General features: G+C 51.0%; 1 protein-coding gene across 2 annotated transcripts in view; it reads left to right on the plus strand.

The window, feature by feature from the left end:
- The first annotated feature begins 1,527 nt into the window (after nucleotides 1–1,527).
- The window catches only part of PGBD5 (piggyBac transposable element derived 5), a 108,807-nt gene continuing 92,390 nt past the window's right edge, over nucleotides 1,528–17,944 (plus strand). For both annotated transcript variants that reach the window (XM_047825711.1, XM_047825710.1), the window contains exon 1: nucleotides 1,528–1,849. In XM_047825711.1, the coding sequence (XP_047681667.1) occupies nucleotides 1,528–1,849 (322 nt within the window). The remainder of the gene's footprint in view (nucleotides 1,850–17,944) is intronic.

Consider the following 17,944-nt stretch of genomic DNA (forward strand, 5'->3'; position numbering starts at 1 on the left):
AATTGACCTCAGTTGGTGGCAGAATGGTCCCATCATCTTCATCCTTTATGCATGCTTAGAAATAGCAACATGCCTTTCCCTCTTGTGCAATTATCTTTTAGTTAATACCCAGTAGGATTTGTAAGTCCTTCACATCTCTGTGGATTTATTTTATTTCTGAGTGCAAGTGACTTTATGGCCCAATTACCATCATCGTGACTTATTGCACTATTTGTGGGAGGGAGAGGGGAGCAAGGAGACAAGACTGATCATATGTAGCGCCATCAACAGAATGAATGCCACACACTCTTGGCCGAGGAAGAGGGGTGGATGAAACCTTTCTGTGCCATTGTTTATCAGAGCCCTGACGCCTGGGTGATTGTGCTATATTTTAATAGACGAGTGTGTCAAATGTGTAAGTAAAGATGTGACAACAGTGGTGCCAGAGTAATCAATATTCGGGAGGTAATGAATATTTTGAGTTTAAAAGAGGTCAAACGTCAAAGATGAGAGGAATGACTAAGACCAGATGCTGCCACCCTCGAATTACAGGGCTACTCAAGCGAGACTGAGTTAGCATCTGACCCCAGAAATGGACCGGCGAGGCCGGCTCCTAATTAGAGCAAGATTCCCGGAAGCCAGACAGCCCTCGTGCTCATAGGAGCAAGGGGCGCAGCCGGCTGTGTGCCACGGGAAGCAGTAGCAGCAGCAGCGGCAACAGCCCAGGGAATTGTGAGCCTCGGGCCCGCCGCCTACCTGGAGTTTCTGCCGCGCCTGGTTCAGAACCACCGGGGCGGACAGCTCCCCGGCGCGGGGCGCCTCCTGCGTTAGGGGACGTGAGCGCCGGGTCCCGCTCGGGCGGCAGGAAGAACCGGCTGCGTCCCGTGCCCACCGGCACCCCTTCGGCTCCTCCCTTCCCGGCGCGGAGCAAGCGCGGGGCCTGCGGGTGGCCGTCCCGAGCCGCATGTCCCTGCAGGCGAGGGGACGGGCTCGAGCCACCGCCTGCCCTCCCCCTTCCCGCCCGCCGCCGCCACCGCCTCTGCCTCTTTCCTCGCCCCGCCCGGTGGAGGGAGGCGGGGCGTGCCCCGCGCCGGCCCCGCCCCGTCCCGGCTCCCGATTGGCCAGCGGGCCGGAGGTGCGAGGAGGCGGGGCCCGCCTCTGGCGGCTCGCGCCCGGGAAGGTCGGCCGGGGAGCGCGGGGTGCCGCGGGAGGGCGCGCGGGGACGCGGCGGGCGCCGAGGAGACGCAGCGGCGGCAGTAGCGGCGGCAGTAGCGGCGGCGCCTGGGCCCGGCCGCAGCCCCAGCCTCCCGCCCGCGCGCCCTGCCTCCAGCCGCGGCCCGCAGCCTGCGGCGCCCGAGCTCCGAGGGCGCTTCCCCGGGCGCAGGGCCCGAGGCGGCCAAGACGGCGGGCCGGCAGGGCGCGGGGCGGCGGGCGCTGTGCTGCGGGCTGCGCTGGTGGGGGGCGGCGGGCCGCGGCGCGGGCCCGGGGCCCGGCGCGTGCGGCTGGGAGGCTCTGTGGGGGGCGGGCGCGCGGGCGGCGGCCGGGGCTATGGCCGAGGGCGGCGGGGGCGCGCGGAGGAGGGCGCCGGCGCTGCTCGAGGCGGCCCGCGCGCGCTACGAGAGCCTGCACATCTCGGACGACGTGTTCGGCGAGTCGGGCCCGGACAGCGGCGGGAACCCCTTCTACAGCACATCGGCCGCCTCGCACTCCTCCTCGGCTGCCTCCTCGGACGACGAACGCGAGCGCCCCGGCCCCCCGCCGCCGCCGCCCGGTGCTCCCGACGCGCAGGAAGCCGAGGAGGACGAGGCTGGCGCGGGCTGGAGCGCCACGCTGCGGGACCGCCCGCCCCCGCGCTTCGAGGACACCGGCGGTAAGGCGCGGCCGGCAGGGGCGGGGGCGGCCCGGGGAGGCGGGAGTGCCGGGCCGGGAGGACACCAGACGCTCCGTGGGCCGGGGGCAGCTGTGCGTTTCTGGACCCTAAGGGGGCCGCGGCGGCGGGGATTTAAAGTGCTCTGACTGCGTGGGGGGCTCCGACTTCCCCGTGGGTGGAGAGGAGGAGGCGGAGGCCGGCGCCGGCACCCTGCGGTTGGCAAGGACGTAGAGGGTGGTGGGGAGTGTCTTCCCTCTCTGGCTGGGTGGGGCCAAGCCAGTCACACCTGTGGGGTCGCACCTTAGGGGTGCGTTTGAGTTAGCCTAGGTAAAGGGCTTCAGAAACGCTGATGCAGCTTGGGTGTGTGTTGCGGGGGGAGGGGGGGTGGTGGTGGTAAATCAGTTTGTAATGATGGCCCCATGGCAAGCCTTAGTCAGGTGCCAGGGCTGGGACAAGTAGCAGTGAGAACCTCGGGAGAGGTCCTCCGGGGTGTCTTCACTGGCGTGTGCTTTCTCCAGTTAATCCGAGAAACTTTCTCTGTCCGTGCCTTTCAGGGTCTCTTGCCAAGAGCAGAGAAAAGTGAATGACAAGTTTCCCCGCCTTAAGGTGTATGCTCTTATGCCGGAAGGCACTTGTGTGTGTGTGTGTGCGCGTGTGTGTGCGTGTGTGTGTGTGTGTGTGTGTGTTCCGCTTACCGCTATGGTCATGGTCAAGCTCCTGATATCTGGAGGTCGCTCGTGCTGGCAGCTGTGGCTGCCCGAGGTCCCCTTTTACTGCGCCCTTTTCTGGGAGTTGGTTTTACAACGTCTCTACGTACCCTGCAGAAGCTCTGTGGCCTCTGTCCCCCGAGAGAGGTAGAGACCAGCCGGTTCCACCTGCCCCTGATGCTTTTGTTCCTTGCATCCTTCTGGGGCAGGCCCTCGTTTGTGCCCACCGTTTTCACAGGTGGAAGAGTGTGCAACCGGTGTTGTTGAGGACCAGGGAGTGGCGTACTGGGCATGATGCGGCTTTTCCCGTGGCTCTCTCTGATCATTGTTCAACCAGCCAGGAATACAGCAGGTAGGAGGGCAGGCCCAGGGGACCCCCCCCCCAACCCCTGGCTGGTGCCCTCACTTGGATCTGGACATAGTGCTGCAGCCTGCTGGTAGGCTGGTGGGGTTGGCCGGACTGTCAGCAGGGAGTGGTCTGCAAACCTCCAGCAGACAAGCTGCAGTGTAGACAGGCTGCAGTGTGGACGCGCTGAGCTCCAGCTGGGCTTTGCAGGGTCCAAGTGAGCTGTGCAGTGTTTTGGAACGGAACCTGTTCTCGTTTAGGCTTCGGTTAAGAGTTTGGGAATTTTCAAAGTCCTGTCCCTCTGCATAATCCTTTGAAACCCCCTACGTTTTCCAGAATGTCAGAAGGGCTTCCTGTCCCAGACAGCGGTTGTCCATTAAATTAGCTCTTTAAGAATTGTGTGTACCCGGAGCCCTGGTTTAGCAGACTTCATGCTGTGAGTGCCGTGATCCAGGTTTCCATCTCGGAACATGAGCTACATGTCTGCTCGTTACCCTGCATCTCCAGGAAAAACAGGGGAATTGTGTTAGGTGAAGCCTGGTTATGAATAAGATTCGTGACAGTGTTGGTGTGAGAAGGTGTGAACACACCTAAGTAAATTTTAAAGCAGTATTATGTTTCTTGGTAACCTATACTTGGGAGAAATTCTGCATCAGAGCAATTTAATCTAGCCACTGCAGCACCGACGTGGTCCTCAAGTACCTGATCGTGTGTCATTTGGCATTAGGTTCAAATTCTGCTTCCTTCGGATGGTCACTGAAGTCCCACCTGGACCTGAGAATCACAGTCCCGCACTTTAATCAAAGACATTAGCGGTTGGTTATTTGATGGTTTTTAGACCCAGGTTTGTTTTTCTGTTTTGTGCGGAAGCTTGCTTTTCAAACCCAGCCCTAATTAAGAATTTGCTTCTCTCCTGGAAACCGTCTTTCCCTGAGGGAAATTTGGGGTGGTGGCAGAGGGGTGAGGTTGATGGTTTATTAAGCGTGAGTTCAGATTCCCTGAAACAATGGAACATGATTTATGGGGGCTGAAAATAGATGCTGGGCAGAGAAAACCCTTGTGCCTAGTGGCGGGAGAGAGGCGGACTTGTTTATTAAGAGGCTCAGAGCTGCACCCTGGCCACTCTGAGAGCAAAGAGGTTCAGGCTCTGAGGTTTATCAAAGTATAGAATCTAACCCTACTTTCAAGGAATGCAGCTTGGGTCTCTCTTCCCTCTTTGTTCCCTGGATTGTTAACAGATCTCACTGGGCTGGTAGAGTGGGATGAGGAGGCACGCCGGAGGGGTGGCATTTTGGTCTGGAATCGGTCCTCACAGGAGAAAAAACTCGTAGCAGAAATGGCTGTTGCTGATAGAATCAGATGAGGAAGGCAGAGGATTCTAGACTCGGGGAACAGGCTTCCTGCCTGCGTTCTGCTGTAAAAGCATATGCATGTGTATGTGTGTAAATAGGCACATATGTAAATGTGTGTGTTTGTGTCTTATACGTACTTGTGTATTGCTTGTGCTGGTTTGGGCTGGTTAGGGTTTTTTGTTTGTTTATTTTGATTAGAAAGAGATTACAGCTGCTGTCTAGGGGCCCTCTGATGACTGAGAACCCCTGTGCCTGAGAGTGGTGTAGACACTGGGCACCACTGTGCTTTGATCTGCATTTGGAGTGCACACAGTAGGGAGCACGTGATGCCCAGCTGGGAGGAGGAAGGGAAAAGAGGCAGAAACATTTCTGTGCCTAAGGTTGAGATTCCTCTAGCTGCTCTCCAGGGTATTCTAGTCTTCCTAGGCTCTTTCTTCTGGTGTCCCCCTTTTATTTAGCTTCCTGGATCAGAAGCCCAGCCAGCAATTATGGGCGGAAGGGTCCTCTCTGTCACCTCCCTTCTCTCCCCTCTCCCAGGCTCTGGTCGTGCCTGGAGCTGTGGGTCCCCTTGAGATGATTTAAATACAAAGACCATGCTTGCCGGGCTGGCTGACAGGCTCTTAACCCCTGTGTGAATGGAGGGTCAGCTTGGGAGCTGAAAATGCTTCCCGGGAGCTCAGGGCCCAGAACCTTCTCCAGGAGAACACTTGCAGCTGCCTCCCTACAACAACCCCCTCAAGCTGTCAGCCTCTCCTGCCGCCTGCCCGCTGTGCAGATCACCGACACAGCCTGCCAGCTCACTCTGGAAACAGCGTGAAATTCAGGCCCGGCTGCTTCCTGGGCTTCTGCTCTTTTGGTTTCTTATTCTGAGCAGTCTTGTGACCCGTCCTCTCTGAGGAGGCCGAACAGGCAGATATTCACGGATGGGCGGGGGCGGGGGGGCGCGTGTGTTCGGCTTGGTCGGTCCTTTGTCGTGGCTGGCTGGCATCTGAGCTGTTTGCTCTTCCTATTAGAGGTTGGACTTCATAGGACTGTTTTCCCCATGTACCATGTCAGCACCCCTCTGGAATCGTTCAGCGGGGAGGTGTGACCTTGAGAAGCAGGAGGGGAACACAGGGCTTTGAAAATTAACATTGTTAGATGTTTGCGCTCAGGGTTTCGTTGTGGACTTCTTTGGCTGAAAGTCTTTTTGACTTAACAAGTGAGGAGAGAAACAGCTTGCGCTTAAAACCGGAATGAACCTGAGACTCTCGGGATGGATTTGTGAGCTAAGGTACCCCCCTCCCCCCTCCCCCGGCCCATCAGCGGTGTCAAGTTTGAGCAGACGCTCCCACCTTTAGCTCTGTCGCACCTCCCGTGGCTCCAGGAGGAACTCCGAGGCTGGGTGAGCTACAAGGTAGATTTTGTGCGGTGCCACATAATAATGGAGCATGTGCTGCCACCGGCCGCCACGCAGGATTCGGAGAAGGGAGCTTCCTGGAGAGAGGTTTTGTTCAGGTGGTGGGGGTGACGCGGCTCACCAGCCGCGATCCCCATGTGCAGCGCCGTCTTCCGACGTTGCGCCACATCTTTGCAAGGACTCTGCCACAGAAGGGATCGCCCCACTTGACACAGAAACACGGACAGGACTTCTCGGTCGGGGTCTGGGCTGAGAGATTACCTAGGCAGACTTGATCATTCAGGGAAGGTCATGCCTTTTTTTTTTTTTTTCAATTTTTTAAAGTTTTTGAAACATGTATTTATTTTTGACAGAGACAGAGTGCAGGCAGGGGAGTGGCAGAGAGAGAGGGAGACACAGAATCCGAAGCAGGCTCCAGGCCCCGTGCTGTCAGCACAGAGCCCGACGCGGGGCTCGAACCCACGAACTGTGAGATCATGACCCCGGCTGAACGCTTAACCAGCTGAGCAACCCAGGCACCCCAGGGAAGGGGGTGCCTTTCTGTTGGTTTCCTTTACAGCATCTGAAACCTTTTGCAGTCAGAAATATTTATTTTTATATTTTTATGTGGAATTACCTTTAACTGTTTTTGGTGGAGCTGTGAAGCTCTGTGTGGTTCCATGAATGTATGGGTTTGTGTAACCTATCCCACAATCAGATAGGAGACAGAAAAATCTAGAATTTTATCTTTTTTTTAATCCCTGCTACACCGCAGCCATTGTGATGAGAGTTTAGAGTTCTTCTGCAGGTAGCGGGGCTTTGAATACATTGGCGACTGGGGGGTTGTGTGAGGTCTGGTACACAGTTTTAAAATCTAAAACTCACCTTTATTTTTTTTTTCATTTTTTTATTTTTTAAAAATTTTTTAACGTTTATTTATTTTTGAGACAGAGAGAGAGAGCATGAACGGGGGAGGGTCAGAGAGAAGGAGACACAGAATCTGAAACAGCCTCCAGGCTCTGAGCAGTCAGCACAGAGCCCGACGCGGGGCTCGAACTCACGGACCGCGAGATCGTGACCTGAGCCGAAGTCGGACGCTCAACCGATTGAGCTACCCTGGCGCCCAAACTCACCTTTATTTTAATTTTTTTTTTTTTAAATTTTTTTTTTCAACGTTTATTTATTTTTGGGACAGAGAGAGACAGAGCATGAACGGGGGGGGGGAGGGGCAGAGAGAGAGGGAGACACAGAATCGGAAACAGGCTCCAGGCTCTGAGCCATCAGCCCAGAGCCTGACGCGGGGCTCGAACTCCCGGACCACAAGATCGTGACCTGGCTGAAGTCGGACGCTTAACCGACTGCGCCACCCAGGCGCCCCTCACCTTTATTTTTAAAAACTGTGATTGTATAATTTTTTTTTCTTATTAACAAGTACATATGTATATTTTAGGGGGGAAAATGATAGAAATTTTAAGAAATCCCATAATCGCTCATTACCCTAGATAATCATAGTTAACATATTGAGTGTATCCTTTGTTTATCTTAGATTACATCTGGTTGGGTGATCTGCTTTTTAATTCTAATTAATATATTGTAAATGGCTTCCATTTAAATTTAAAAATGTCATTTTATTGAATCCATAATATGACACAGTTCCCTTTGGGTGGGCATTGAATTCAGTGCCCCCTCCCTCTTACATTTATTATGCTATGATAAATATTCCGGAAGCTTAGGTTTGTGTGCGCATCCTTAGCACATTCCTTGGCATAAAATGACCAGACCAGAATTGAATTAAGGACACATTGTAAGGTTTTTGATATCTGTTGTGCAACAGCTTTCCAGAAATGCACCTGCATACATTCCCGCCGGCAGTATACCCGGAAGTCTGTTAGAAAACCTGGCTGATAGGGCAGCGTCCCTGTGTGTGATTCCTGCCGGTAGGGCACTCTTAGAGGACTGTTCATTGAATAAAGCTTTTTGAGGCATAATACACATTCAGCGCATGAGTCATAGTGCACAGCACAGTGTGTGTGACTGACTACTCCCCACATGAAGATCAGGAATGTTCCCAGCACCCCAGAGATTCCCTCCTGCTCCTTCCCAGTCACCAGCTCCCTGTCTCCAGGGGTGACCGTTATTCCGACTTCTGTTCCCTCACCATCGATGAATTTTGCCTGTTACTTTGGTCTGGTTGTTTAGTTCATCAGTAGATCTGTGAGATCTATTCTTCTTGCAGATAAGAGTCTTTTATTTCATATGGCCTGTAGGATTCCATCATTTGACTACTACAGTCTTTTACATTGTTTCTAGTTTGGGGCTTCTGTGGGTATGGCTGCTACAGAGGTTCTTGTGTTTTGGGGTTTGTTTTTTTTTTTTTTTTTTTTTTTACTTTATTTTGAGAGAGAGAGAGAGACAGAGCGCATGAGCGGGGGAGGGTCAGAGAGAGACAGAATCCAAAGCAGGCTCTGTGCTGTCAGCGCAGAGCCTGACTCGGGGCTTGATCTCACAGCCACGAGATCATGACCTGAGCTGAAATCAAGAGTCGGATGCCCAACAATCCAGGCGCCCCGAGGTGTTCTTGTGTTTTTGATGGACTTACATGTCATTTCCCTTGGGCACGTGTACCCTGGAGTAGGTTTCCTGGTCAGAGATTAGATGCGTGTCTCAGCCTCCGCGCTACTGACCTTACGGGCTGGGTAACTGTGTTGGGGGGGGCCCGTCTTGTGAATCGCCGGATGTTTAACAGCATCTCCGACCCCTACCCGCTGAATGTCCAGGGGCGCCCTTTCCTCTAGTTATGACAACCGAGCATTTCTCCCGGCGTTGCCACACGGCCCCTGGGGACCAAACTCACCTGCCGTGGGGAGCCACTGCTTTCGTAGGCACCGTCAAACACTTCTCCGGTCCGTGCGCCCACCCACGGCGTACGAGACGTGGCGTGTATTCATTCCGCGAGCAGATTGGACCCGGCCGGGCTAAAACGATAAAGAAGGCACGTCGCCTGGGGTCCAGCAGGAGAGACAAAGTGAAGAGAAGGTGGAAGAGTCTCTGGCAACCACTGCGATCCGGGTAAACGTGGATATGGGATTCCGGAGGCGCGCCCCTGACCCAGCTGGGCCGGGGGAGAACAGCACCTCTGGCGGACACGGCCCCTGAGCTGCATCTTGAAGAACAAATAAAGTTCAGTCAGGTGACGAGGAAGGAGCAGGGCACCCCAAACGACGGAGTAACTTGGGCAAAGGCCAGGAGGGGAGAGAAGCCATTTTGCCCATGGGCAGTCCCACTCTTTCCCTAAACTGAGCGTCCTTCCTTGAGGCCGTCTTAGTGACGACGCCTTGAGACTTGACGGTATGTAATTGTCACCGTTGCCGATAACGGTAGCTGGAATCTGAACCCAGTCGTGGATGTGGGTTCACCTAGCAGATGCTGGATCCCCTGGGGAGGGGAATTTGGCGGGTCTGGGGAGGAAGGAGAACCTCGAGAGGGTTGAATCTGTGGAGAAACACTGAGGCCTTTCCTTTAAGGAAGGAAGAGGGAAAATGACAACTAAAGGTGATCTGGCAAAAACCTTTACTGGCCGGAGGAGGCCCGGTATTACCTTGGGGTTGGGGATGCGTTATCCTGTAATATCAAGATGATGTTCTACCTTTGAACCTCTGGCCATGTTTAGGTGTATATTTAGTAAACCATTCCAGTAAAAAATTTAGAAGCACGAATCTTCACATTTTAACTGGGACAACATCACCCCTTGCCCGGATGTTGGAAACTGCATCTGCTTGGATTTCCAGCTTCCAGGCTTGTTGGCACCCCCCCCCCCCCCAACCCTGTCCCCATTTCCCTGGTAGAAGGAGAGTGATCCTTTACCAAGATTTAAACACTCAAACCACTTGAAACACTTAAAACGTTTAAACCTTTGAGTGGCTTCCAACGCAGGCCAAAGGGAATCCTGGAGTCCTTCGCAAGGCCTCCAGCGCCCGTAGGTGTTCTGCAGCCTTCCTTTTTAGTGTCCCTTCTTGTCACCTGTCCGGCCACCCGCACTCTCTAGCCACAAAGTCTTTCCATCTCGGAACCTTTGTGCCGTGGGACCCATACCAGGAAGGTGCTTCACGGCGGCCCTTGCCTGCTAGTTTCGTCTTGGTTCAAATGTCACTGTCGCCAAGCATCTAAAATCACTGCCTTCCCTCTGTCCCTCTTAGCAGCCACATAAGCTAAATCATTTTCCATGTGGGCTGAGACCTGGGACGTCGTGGTCACAGAACGTGGTAAGCGCTGAACAAAAATTCAGTGTTTGTTGAATAAAGGAGTGAAGAAAAGAACAGATGGACACAACTAGATATTTTTTTTTTAAGTTTATTTATTTTGCGAGAGAGAGAGTGGGGGAGGGGCAGAGAGAGAATCCCAACCAGGCTCCAAGCTGTCAGCACAGGGCCGGACATGGGACTCGAACTCACGACCTGTGAGATCATGACCTGAGCGGAAACCCATAGTCGGACGCCTAACTGACTGAGCCACCCAGGCGCCCCGGAACTAGATTTTTTTTTTTTTTTTTATGGGGACAGGAATCTGCACCATTGAAATGTCTACAAGGACCTAAGCATATTCCACATCCAAAATAGTGGAAGAGAGGTTGGGGCAGCTCTCGAGGGAATGAATTCTTTACTAGGAAGGCGCTAAATCAAGTCTGGGGTGTATTTTACAGGGCTTTCCCTCCTGCATGGAAAACAACTTGCCTCGGAGGGAAGTTGCCTCTCCAACCCTTGGGCTTTTGCAGTGTGCCCTCTTCCCAAGAGACAGAGACCCCCCAAGACAGGGGTCTATTAGAACTCTGCAGGGAACCTTGCTTCTTGTACCCCTTTATTTGTTTATCAAATGCTTGTATATCATGTACCGTGTGCCAGATCGTGTTCTAAGCTCTCTCTAATGTGTGTACTCCTCAAAGCAATCTTGCAAGGTGTTATCCCTATTTTTTTTTAAATTTTTTTTAACGTTTATTTATTTTTGAGACAGAGAGAGACAGAGCATGAACGGGGGAGGGTCAGAGAGAGGGAGACACAGAATCTGAAACAGGCTCCAGGCTCTGAGCAGTCAGCACAGAGCCCGACGCGGGGCTCGAACCCACGGACCGCGAGATTGTGACCTGAGCCGGAGTCGGACACTTAACCGACTGAGCCACCCAGGCGCCCCTGTTATCCCTATTTTTAACATAGGGAACCGAGTCACGGGGAGGTTAAGTGATCTAGGGTAGACTGGTTCCTTTGGTTAGGGGACAAGGATGCATCCTGCTTAGAGCGGGAGTATGGAACACAGGATATGCTGGTCAGATCAACTTAATTAACGGGTAGGTCCCTTGCAAGGGGCTCTTGAATTGAAGACCAGTGTCCTTTTCTAAATTTATTTCACCTGTTCCCTCTCTTCGTGGGCAGTGGCTGTACCTAATTTCCCAGCACCCCTTGCAAGGAGATGGGGCCACTGCCTGGGTTCAGGGCGGTGGAAAATGAGCCAAAGTGTGGACCCCACTCTCAGGCCTGGCCATGTGGAGGCTCCTTTGAGCCATGTGTCAGAGATGTTGGGGGCCAGCAGATGAAAGGATCTTGTATCTAAATCACCATTGGGCATCCGATTTCGGCTCAGGTCATGATCTCATGGTTTGTGAGTTCGAGCCCTGCGTTGGTCTCTGTGCTGACATCTCGGAGCCTGGAGCCTCGTCACATTCTCTCCCTCTCCCTCTCCCTCTCCCTCTCCCTCTCCCTCTCCCTCTCCCTCTCCCTCTCCCTCTCTCCCTCCCCCTCCCCCCTTCACCCGTTTGCACTCCATCTCTCTCAAAAATAAACAAATATTAAAAAAAATAAAAATAAATCACCATTTGGGGAAAAGCCACTCACACATCAATCCTATTTGTCATGGACTAAATTTCTGTGGGCAAGAGATGAACTTCTCTCCTGTTTGATTCATCGTACATTTGTTGGGGGATGGGGGCTTGTTAGAACAGGCAGCTTAACTGTCATAGACATTAAAGAGGATTGATGGGGAAAAGCGAATTCAAGTCAGTGGGGGCCACATGCTGAATTGCTGTGTGAGGAGGACGCATGAGGGGAATGATGGCAAATAACCTGGAGAATAAAAAATGAATTCTTTGGGGGCGCCTGGGTGGCTCAGCTGATCGAGCGTCTGACTCTTGGTTTCGGCTCAGGTCATGATCTCACGGTTTGTGAGTTCAAGCCCCACCTCGGGCTCTGTGCTGCCGGCGTGGAGCCTGCTTGGGATTCTCTCTCTCTCCCTCTCTCTGCCCCTCCCCTGCTCACACACAGGCTCTCAAAATAAATAAAAATGTAAAAAAAAAAAATGAATTCTTGGAATTCTGTCCGTGAAATCCTCGCGGTAACTCTGGAAGCGGACAGGTAAGATGATGGTGGTAAGCCACGTGCATGGGGTGTTCTAGATGCAGGTGTTGAATTGCACACCAATGGTTTGAAGCTGTGGATGGTTTGAAAGGGGCTTGATGGTCCGTTTGTGGCCGGAGGGGCCCCGGGGCGGAAGGCCTGTGTTCTGCGGAGCGTTTGCCCTGTGATTTTGGGCAGGTGGCTCCGTGGAGTGTGGCGTCTACGCAGGGAGCTCCTTCCCCGAGTTGTGAGAATCAGTAAAGACGTGTGTGGAAGCCCAGAGCTGGTGCTTTGTCACAGGCAACTTTACCTCGATTCCTTTAAACTCCTTTTGTCTTGCAAGGCCCAAATGCACAGGATGGATGTTGGGCCACTTAGGAGATTTTCAAAACTTTTTAGCAACCAGGAGCTGTAGAAGGGACAAACCCAGGGTACGTAGATGCACCAGTGGAAATCAGGCGGCTGTCTTTTTTTTTTTTTTTTTTTTTTCAACGTTTTTTATTTATTTTTGGGACAGAGAGAGACAGAGCATGAACGGGGAAGGGGCAGAGAGAGAGGGAGACACAGAATCGGAAACAGGCTCCAGGCTCCGAGCCATCAGCCCGGAGCCCGACGCGGGGCTCGAACTCACGGACCGCGAGATCGTGACCTGGCTGAAGTCGGACGCTTAACCGACTGCGCCACCCAGGCACCCCTTTTTTTTTTTTTTTTTAATTTTTTGAATGTTTATTTATTTTTGAGAGAGAGACAGAATGCAAGCAGGGGAGAGGGGCAGAGAGAGAGGGAGACAGAGAATCCGAAGCAGGCTCCAGGCTCTGAGCTGTCAGCACAGAGCCCGATGTGGGGCTTGAACTCATGAACTGTGAGATCATGACCTGAGCCGAAGTTGGCCGCTCAACCGACTGGGCCACCCAGGTGCCCCAGGCGGCTGTCTTTGAACTGGAGGAGGAGGGCCCTGGAGCCCACCCTCCCCGGCAGTTGGGAGGGGAGGTGGGGGTGTACCGTGTAAAGATTGTGAGGTTCTGTGAGCGAGTAAACGTTCACTTCAGAATTCACATGACAAACAGTCTACACCTCCTTCCTCATTTGAAACTTGTTTTCCTCGGGTCCCAGCATTCAAGGCAAATAAATGTGTTCCCTTTGGTTTGCCCTTAATTACTAGTATTTCAGCAGAATGTCCGATGTGTTTTCTTGGGCTGGCTGGGAAACTGGACCCCAGTTTACGGCATCCTCGGGGACATGCTTGCAGAATTCCAGTGGAATCCTGGAACAGAACCTAATTGGAAAGCGCAGACAACTGTAGTGAGCAGCTTTTCGTCAAGATTGAAAGAGGCGCGTGTTATGCAAATATTAGCAAGAGCAAATTCCCGCTGTCGAAAATTTATAGGCTCATTATCTTCAAGAAGGCTGGCAGATTAGAAGTAGGTTCTGGAAAAGATGCAAGTAAATTCAGGGAGATGGCAAATGACACCAGAGAAACTGGAAGGGCGAGAGGGCACAGCCCAGACCTCTGAAGCCGGCACGTGGGATACTTTGGTGGGAGGAATGAAGGGCTGTCTTTGGTTCTGCTTCTCAGAGGGCTCCGGAGACTTCCATCTGTAAGCACAGGACCCCAATGCGGGGCTCGATCCCCCAACCGTGAGATCATGCCCTGAGCTGAGATCAAGGGTCGGATGCTTAACCAACTAAGCCCCCCCAAGCCCACCCAGGAGGTGCTTTATTTTTAAACGTTTTAAGTTTATTTTATTTTGAGAGAGACAGAGAGGGAGAGAGAGAATCCCAATCAGGCTCTGTGCTGCCATCACAGAGGCTGACATGGGGCTCGAACTCACAAAACGGTGAGCTCCTGACCTGAGCCAAGGTCAAGAGTCTGATGCCCAACCGACTGAGCCACCCAGGCGCCCAGGGGGTGTCACTTTAGAGGCAGAGTGGGGACAGGCACCCGAGCGTGTGTCTGTCTCCACAGCCCTGGCACACGCTTGGGTGCCTGTCCCCACTCTGCCTCTGAAGTGGCAGCTCCTGGGGGTGCTTGGGTGGCTTAGTCAGTTAAGCATTCGACTCTTGATTTCAGCTCAGGTCATGATCTCACAGTTGGGGGACTGAGCGTCGCACTGGGCTCCAGTGCTGACAGCAGGGAACCTCCTTGGGGTTTTCTCTCTCCCTCTCTCTGCCCTTCCCCAGCTCATGCTTGCTTGCTCACGTGCTCATTCTCTCTCACTCTCTCAATTAAATAAACTTAAAAATAAAGTGACACCTTCTTGAGGGCGGCTGCTGCTCAAATCTCTGCTCCCTAACAGCTCCGGGTGTCCCCCGTCAGAGACCATCCAGAGCTTGGCACGTCGGGAGTCCGGCTCTGGATGGGCGTAGGGGTGACTGTGCCCAAGTCCTGCCCCTGCAGCCCCTGGTCTGATTCACGTTCCATTGTGTTACGTAGCGCAGCGTCCGCGACAGAGTATCTCACCCGGCACCTCGCTACGGGGAAGGCACCTGAGGGCTGTGGGGTTGGCGACAAGAGTATCTTTTTCCTTGGTGGTGCTGTGCCCGCGAAGGTATCCAGTTTTATCTGCATGCATTGATACATGTCCTGCGTGATTCAAACTGCGATCTTTGTTTTACCGTCTTCCCTGTTTGTAAAAATTCTCCTGTGCTCACCGCTGCCTCTTTCGCAAGAATCCCTGTTGACAACGTGGTGCTGTTCCATAAACGCATTTGCACATACACATGCACGCACGTCATTTGTGGAACCAGTACGGGCTCGCTTTATATACCTTTTTAGCGAGCTCTTGTTCAATAATACTTCGCGAACAACTTCCTCCTGTGCTTGATTTATATAAGGCGTGGCTGCTAAACTTTGATCACGTGGCTCTATTTTTATCCAATGCATTTGTTGCTATGGTCTTAGAGGTTTTTCACAGTTCATTTAGTGACGAAGTACATTTTATTGATTTTCTGGTATTGAGCGCTCTTTATTTTCCTGGAGTAAATCCAAGTTGGTCTCAGTATATATCCCTTCGATAGATGGCTGGCTTCCGTTATTTGGTAATACTAGTTCAGTTTCTGTAACTAATCTATCATAAGCCAGATTCGTCAATGGTTTTCCTTCTCCTTTCTCTCGGGTTTGGGAATTAAAATTAGGCTCAGCTTCACAAAATGCATCGGCTTATTATTTTTTAATTGCCCGTTGCCATTTAACAGTAGAATGACAGGGTATGCAGCCGCAAACCTGTCTGGTCTTGGTACTTATTTTCTGAATTTTCCACTTTAAAAAAAAAAAAATTTCTTTTAATATTTATTGATTTCTGAGAGACAGAGACAGAGCACAAGCAGGGGAGGGGCAGAGACAGGGAGACACAGAATCCGAAGCAGGCTCCAGGCTGTGAGCTGTCAGCGGACGGCCTGACGTGGGGCTCGAACTCACAAACCGCGAGATCATGGCCTGAGCTGAAGTCGGACACTTAACCGACTGAGCCACCCAGGCACCCCTGGATTTTCCACTTCTTGAATCATTCTGATGATTTTGTTTTCCTAGCAAATGATCATTTCTTCTAGGTTATCAAATTTGTTAACATAAAATGCCATGAATCTTAATGATTCTTTTATTTGCTTTTATATCGTGCGTTTGCTTTTATATCTGTTCCAATCCTCATTTCGCCTGTTTTTTTTTTAATTTTTTTTTTTAACGTTTTTTTATTTTTGAGACAGAGAGAGACAGAGCATGAACGGGGGAGGGGCAGAGAGAGGGAGACACAGAATCAGAAGCAGGTTCCAGGCGCTGAGCCATCAGCCCAGAGCCCGACGCGGGGCTCGAACTCACGGACCGCAAGATCCTGACCTGAGTTGAAGTCGGACGCTTAACCGACTGAGCCACCCAGGCGCCCCATCATTTCGCCTGTTTTGCACACATCTGTCTGTCTGTTTCTCCTCGAAACCCGTCTCTCCTTCTCTTTCCCTGCCTTCCCTATCTCCCCATCTTCCGTCTCTCATCCTTAATATGGCATATGTGAGATCTTTTATTATTTTATCTTTTTACAGAACCAGCTTTGAGTTTATTTGTCCCTCATATTTTTTATTAGTTTAAAATTACATCTTTATTACAACCACTTCCTTTCTTTTGATTTATCGAGCTGCCCTTTTCTAATTGGTTTAAATGAGTACAAAGCTTCTTTTATTAAAAAAAAAACAAACAAAACAACTTTGGAATTGAAAGCATTTGACACGAACATCTCCTTGGAGTATAACTTCTAGTGTCTTCTGTAAATTTTGGTATGAAATATTCTTTCCAATGCTTTCAAGATTTTCTTTAGTACCTTTGATTTCTTCTTTGATCTAAGAGTGGATGTCTTAATTTCTATGTAGTTAAGACTTTTCATGACCTAATTATTTAATTCTGGTTTGATTGGATTGTGACCAAAGAACCGTCCTTTAACTCTCTAATTCAAAAGGCTTGTAAAGCTTTTCTTTGTTGCCAAATAGGCAATTAATCTTTTCATATGTGGCATTCACAGGTATAAGAAAAAAATGTATGTCTTATTACTTGAAGAAGTGATGGTATCTATTTTATTATGTGTGTTTTTGTTTTCTCTGTCTCTAGTAGGTGTTCCCATTTGAAGAGCTAAATTGTTACCATGTTCTTGTAGTTTTTAGTCTTCAGCCTGCCATATTGTTTGGTGTATATATAACTATTCCTTTTGTATCTTCTCTCCAAACTGTGCTTTTTTAAACATCTATTTATTTTGAGAGAGAGAGAGAGAGGGCAGGGTGAGCACAGAGAGGGAGAGAGAGAATCCCAGGCAGGCTCCACCATCGGCTCAGAGCCCCGCACGGGGCTTGAACTCACAAACCGTGAGATCACGACCGGAGCCGAAACCAGAGTCAGACGCCTAACCGACTGAGCCATCCCGACGCGCCCAAACTGTGACTTTAATCATGTCACTCTTGACCTTAGTACCTTTAACCTTAGATCTAGCGGGTCTGCTGTTAATTTTGGCATTCCTTCGTTCTCTGCCGATACCGCCTTGCCTGCTACATTCAACACATTTGCCATTTTAAGTGTGTTTCTTGAACAGCACAGATGTATATTTTCAACACAACCCGATAGGCACTTGCATTTAGTTGGAGAAATCCGTCTGCGTACATTGAACGTAATGACGAACAGGCATGAGTTTATTCGTTCCATCATCTTTTCTTCTGCTTTTCTTGTCTTTCCCCCATTTTTGACATTTTAATCCAGTTCATTCTTCTTCTACTGATAAGTACAGAAGTTCTTTCCCTTTTTTGGCTTCATCGAGATACACTTCACATGCCGTAGGACTCACCCGTTTAATGTGTACGTACAATTTCGGGGCTCACGGGAGCAGGAGACTCTTGATCTCAGGGTTGTAGGTTCAAGCCCCATGTTGGGTGCAGAGATTACTTTAAAATCTTAAAAAAAACCCACGTCACATCATTTAATAGCTTTTATTAAATCACGGTTTGTGCAGCCCTCAGTGCAGTTGTAGGACATTTTCATCACCCCCTGAAGAAATATTTAGCCACCACCTCCAGTCCTAGGCAGCTACGGCTCTCCTACTTTCTGTCTCCATAGATTTGTCTATTCTGGCAATTTCGTATAAATTAAATTCTGCACTATGCACTCTTTCAATTAGCGTATAGCAATTAGACTGGCTTCTTTCAATTAGCAGAATGTTTCCCAGGCTCATCCGTGTTGTCGCATGTATCAAAATTTCCTTCCTTTTTAAGGCTGAATAATGTTCCATTGACTCGATAGATCACTTGTTACCTGTCCGTCACTTGATGAACATTTGGGGTTTTTTTGCCTTTTGGCTATTATGAATAAACCCAAAACCTCCACATACAAATTTTTGTGTGGACGTAGCTTTTGTTTTTCTCGGACATATATCCACGTGGGGTATTGGTGGGTCCTATGGTCACT

Source organism: Prionailurus viverrinus, chromosome D2 (assembly GCF_022837055.1).
Source record: "Prionailurus viverrinus isolate Anna chromosome D2, UM_Priviv_1.0, whole genome shotgun sequence".
Classification (NCBI taxonomy): Eukaryota; Metazoa; Chordata; class Mammalia; order Carnivora; family Felidae; genus Prionailurus; species Prionailurus viverrinus.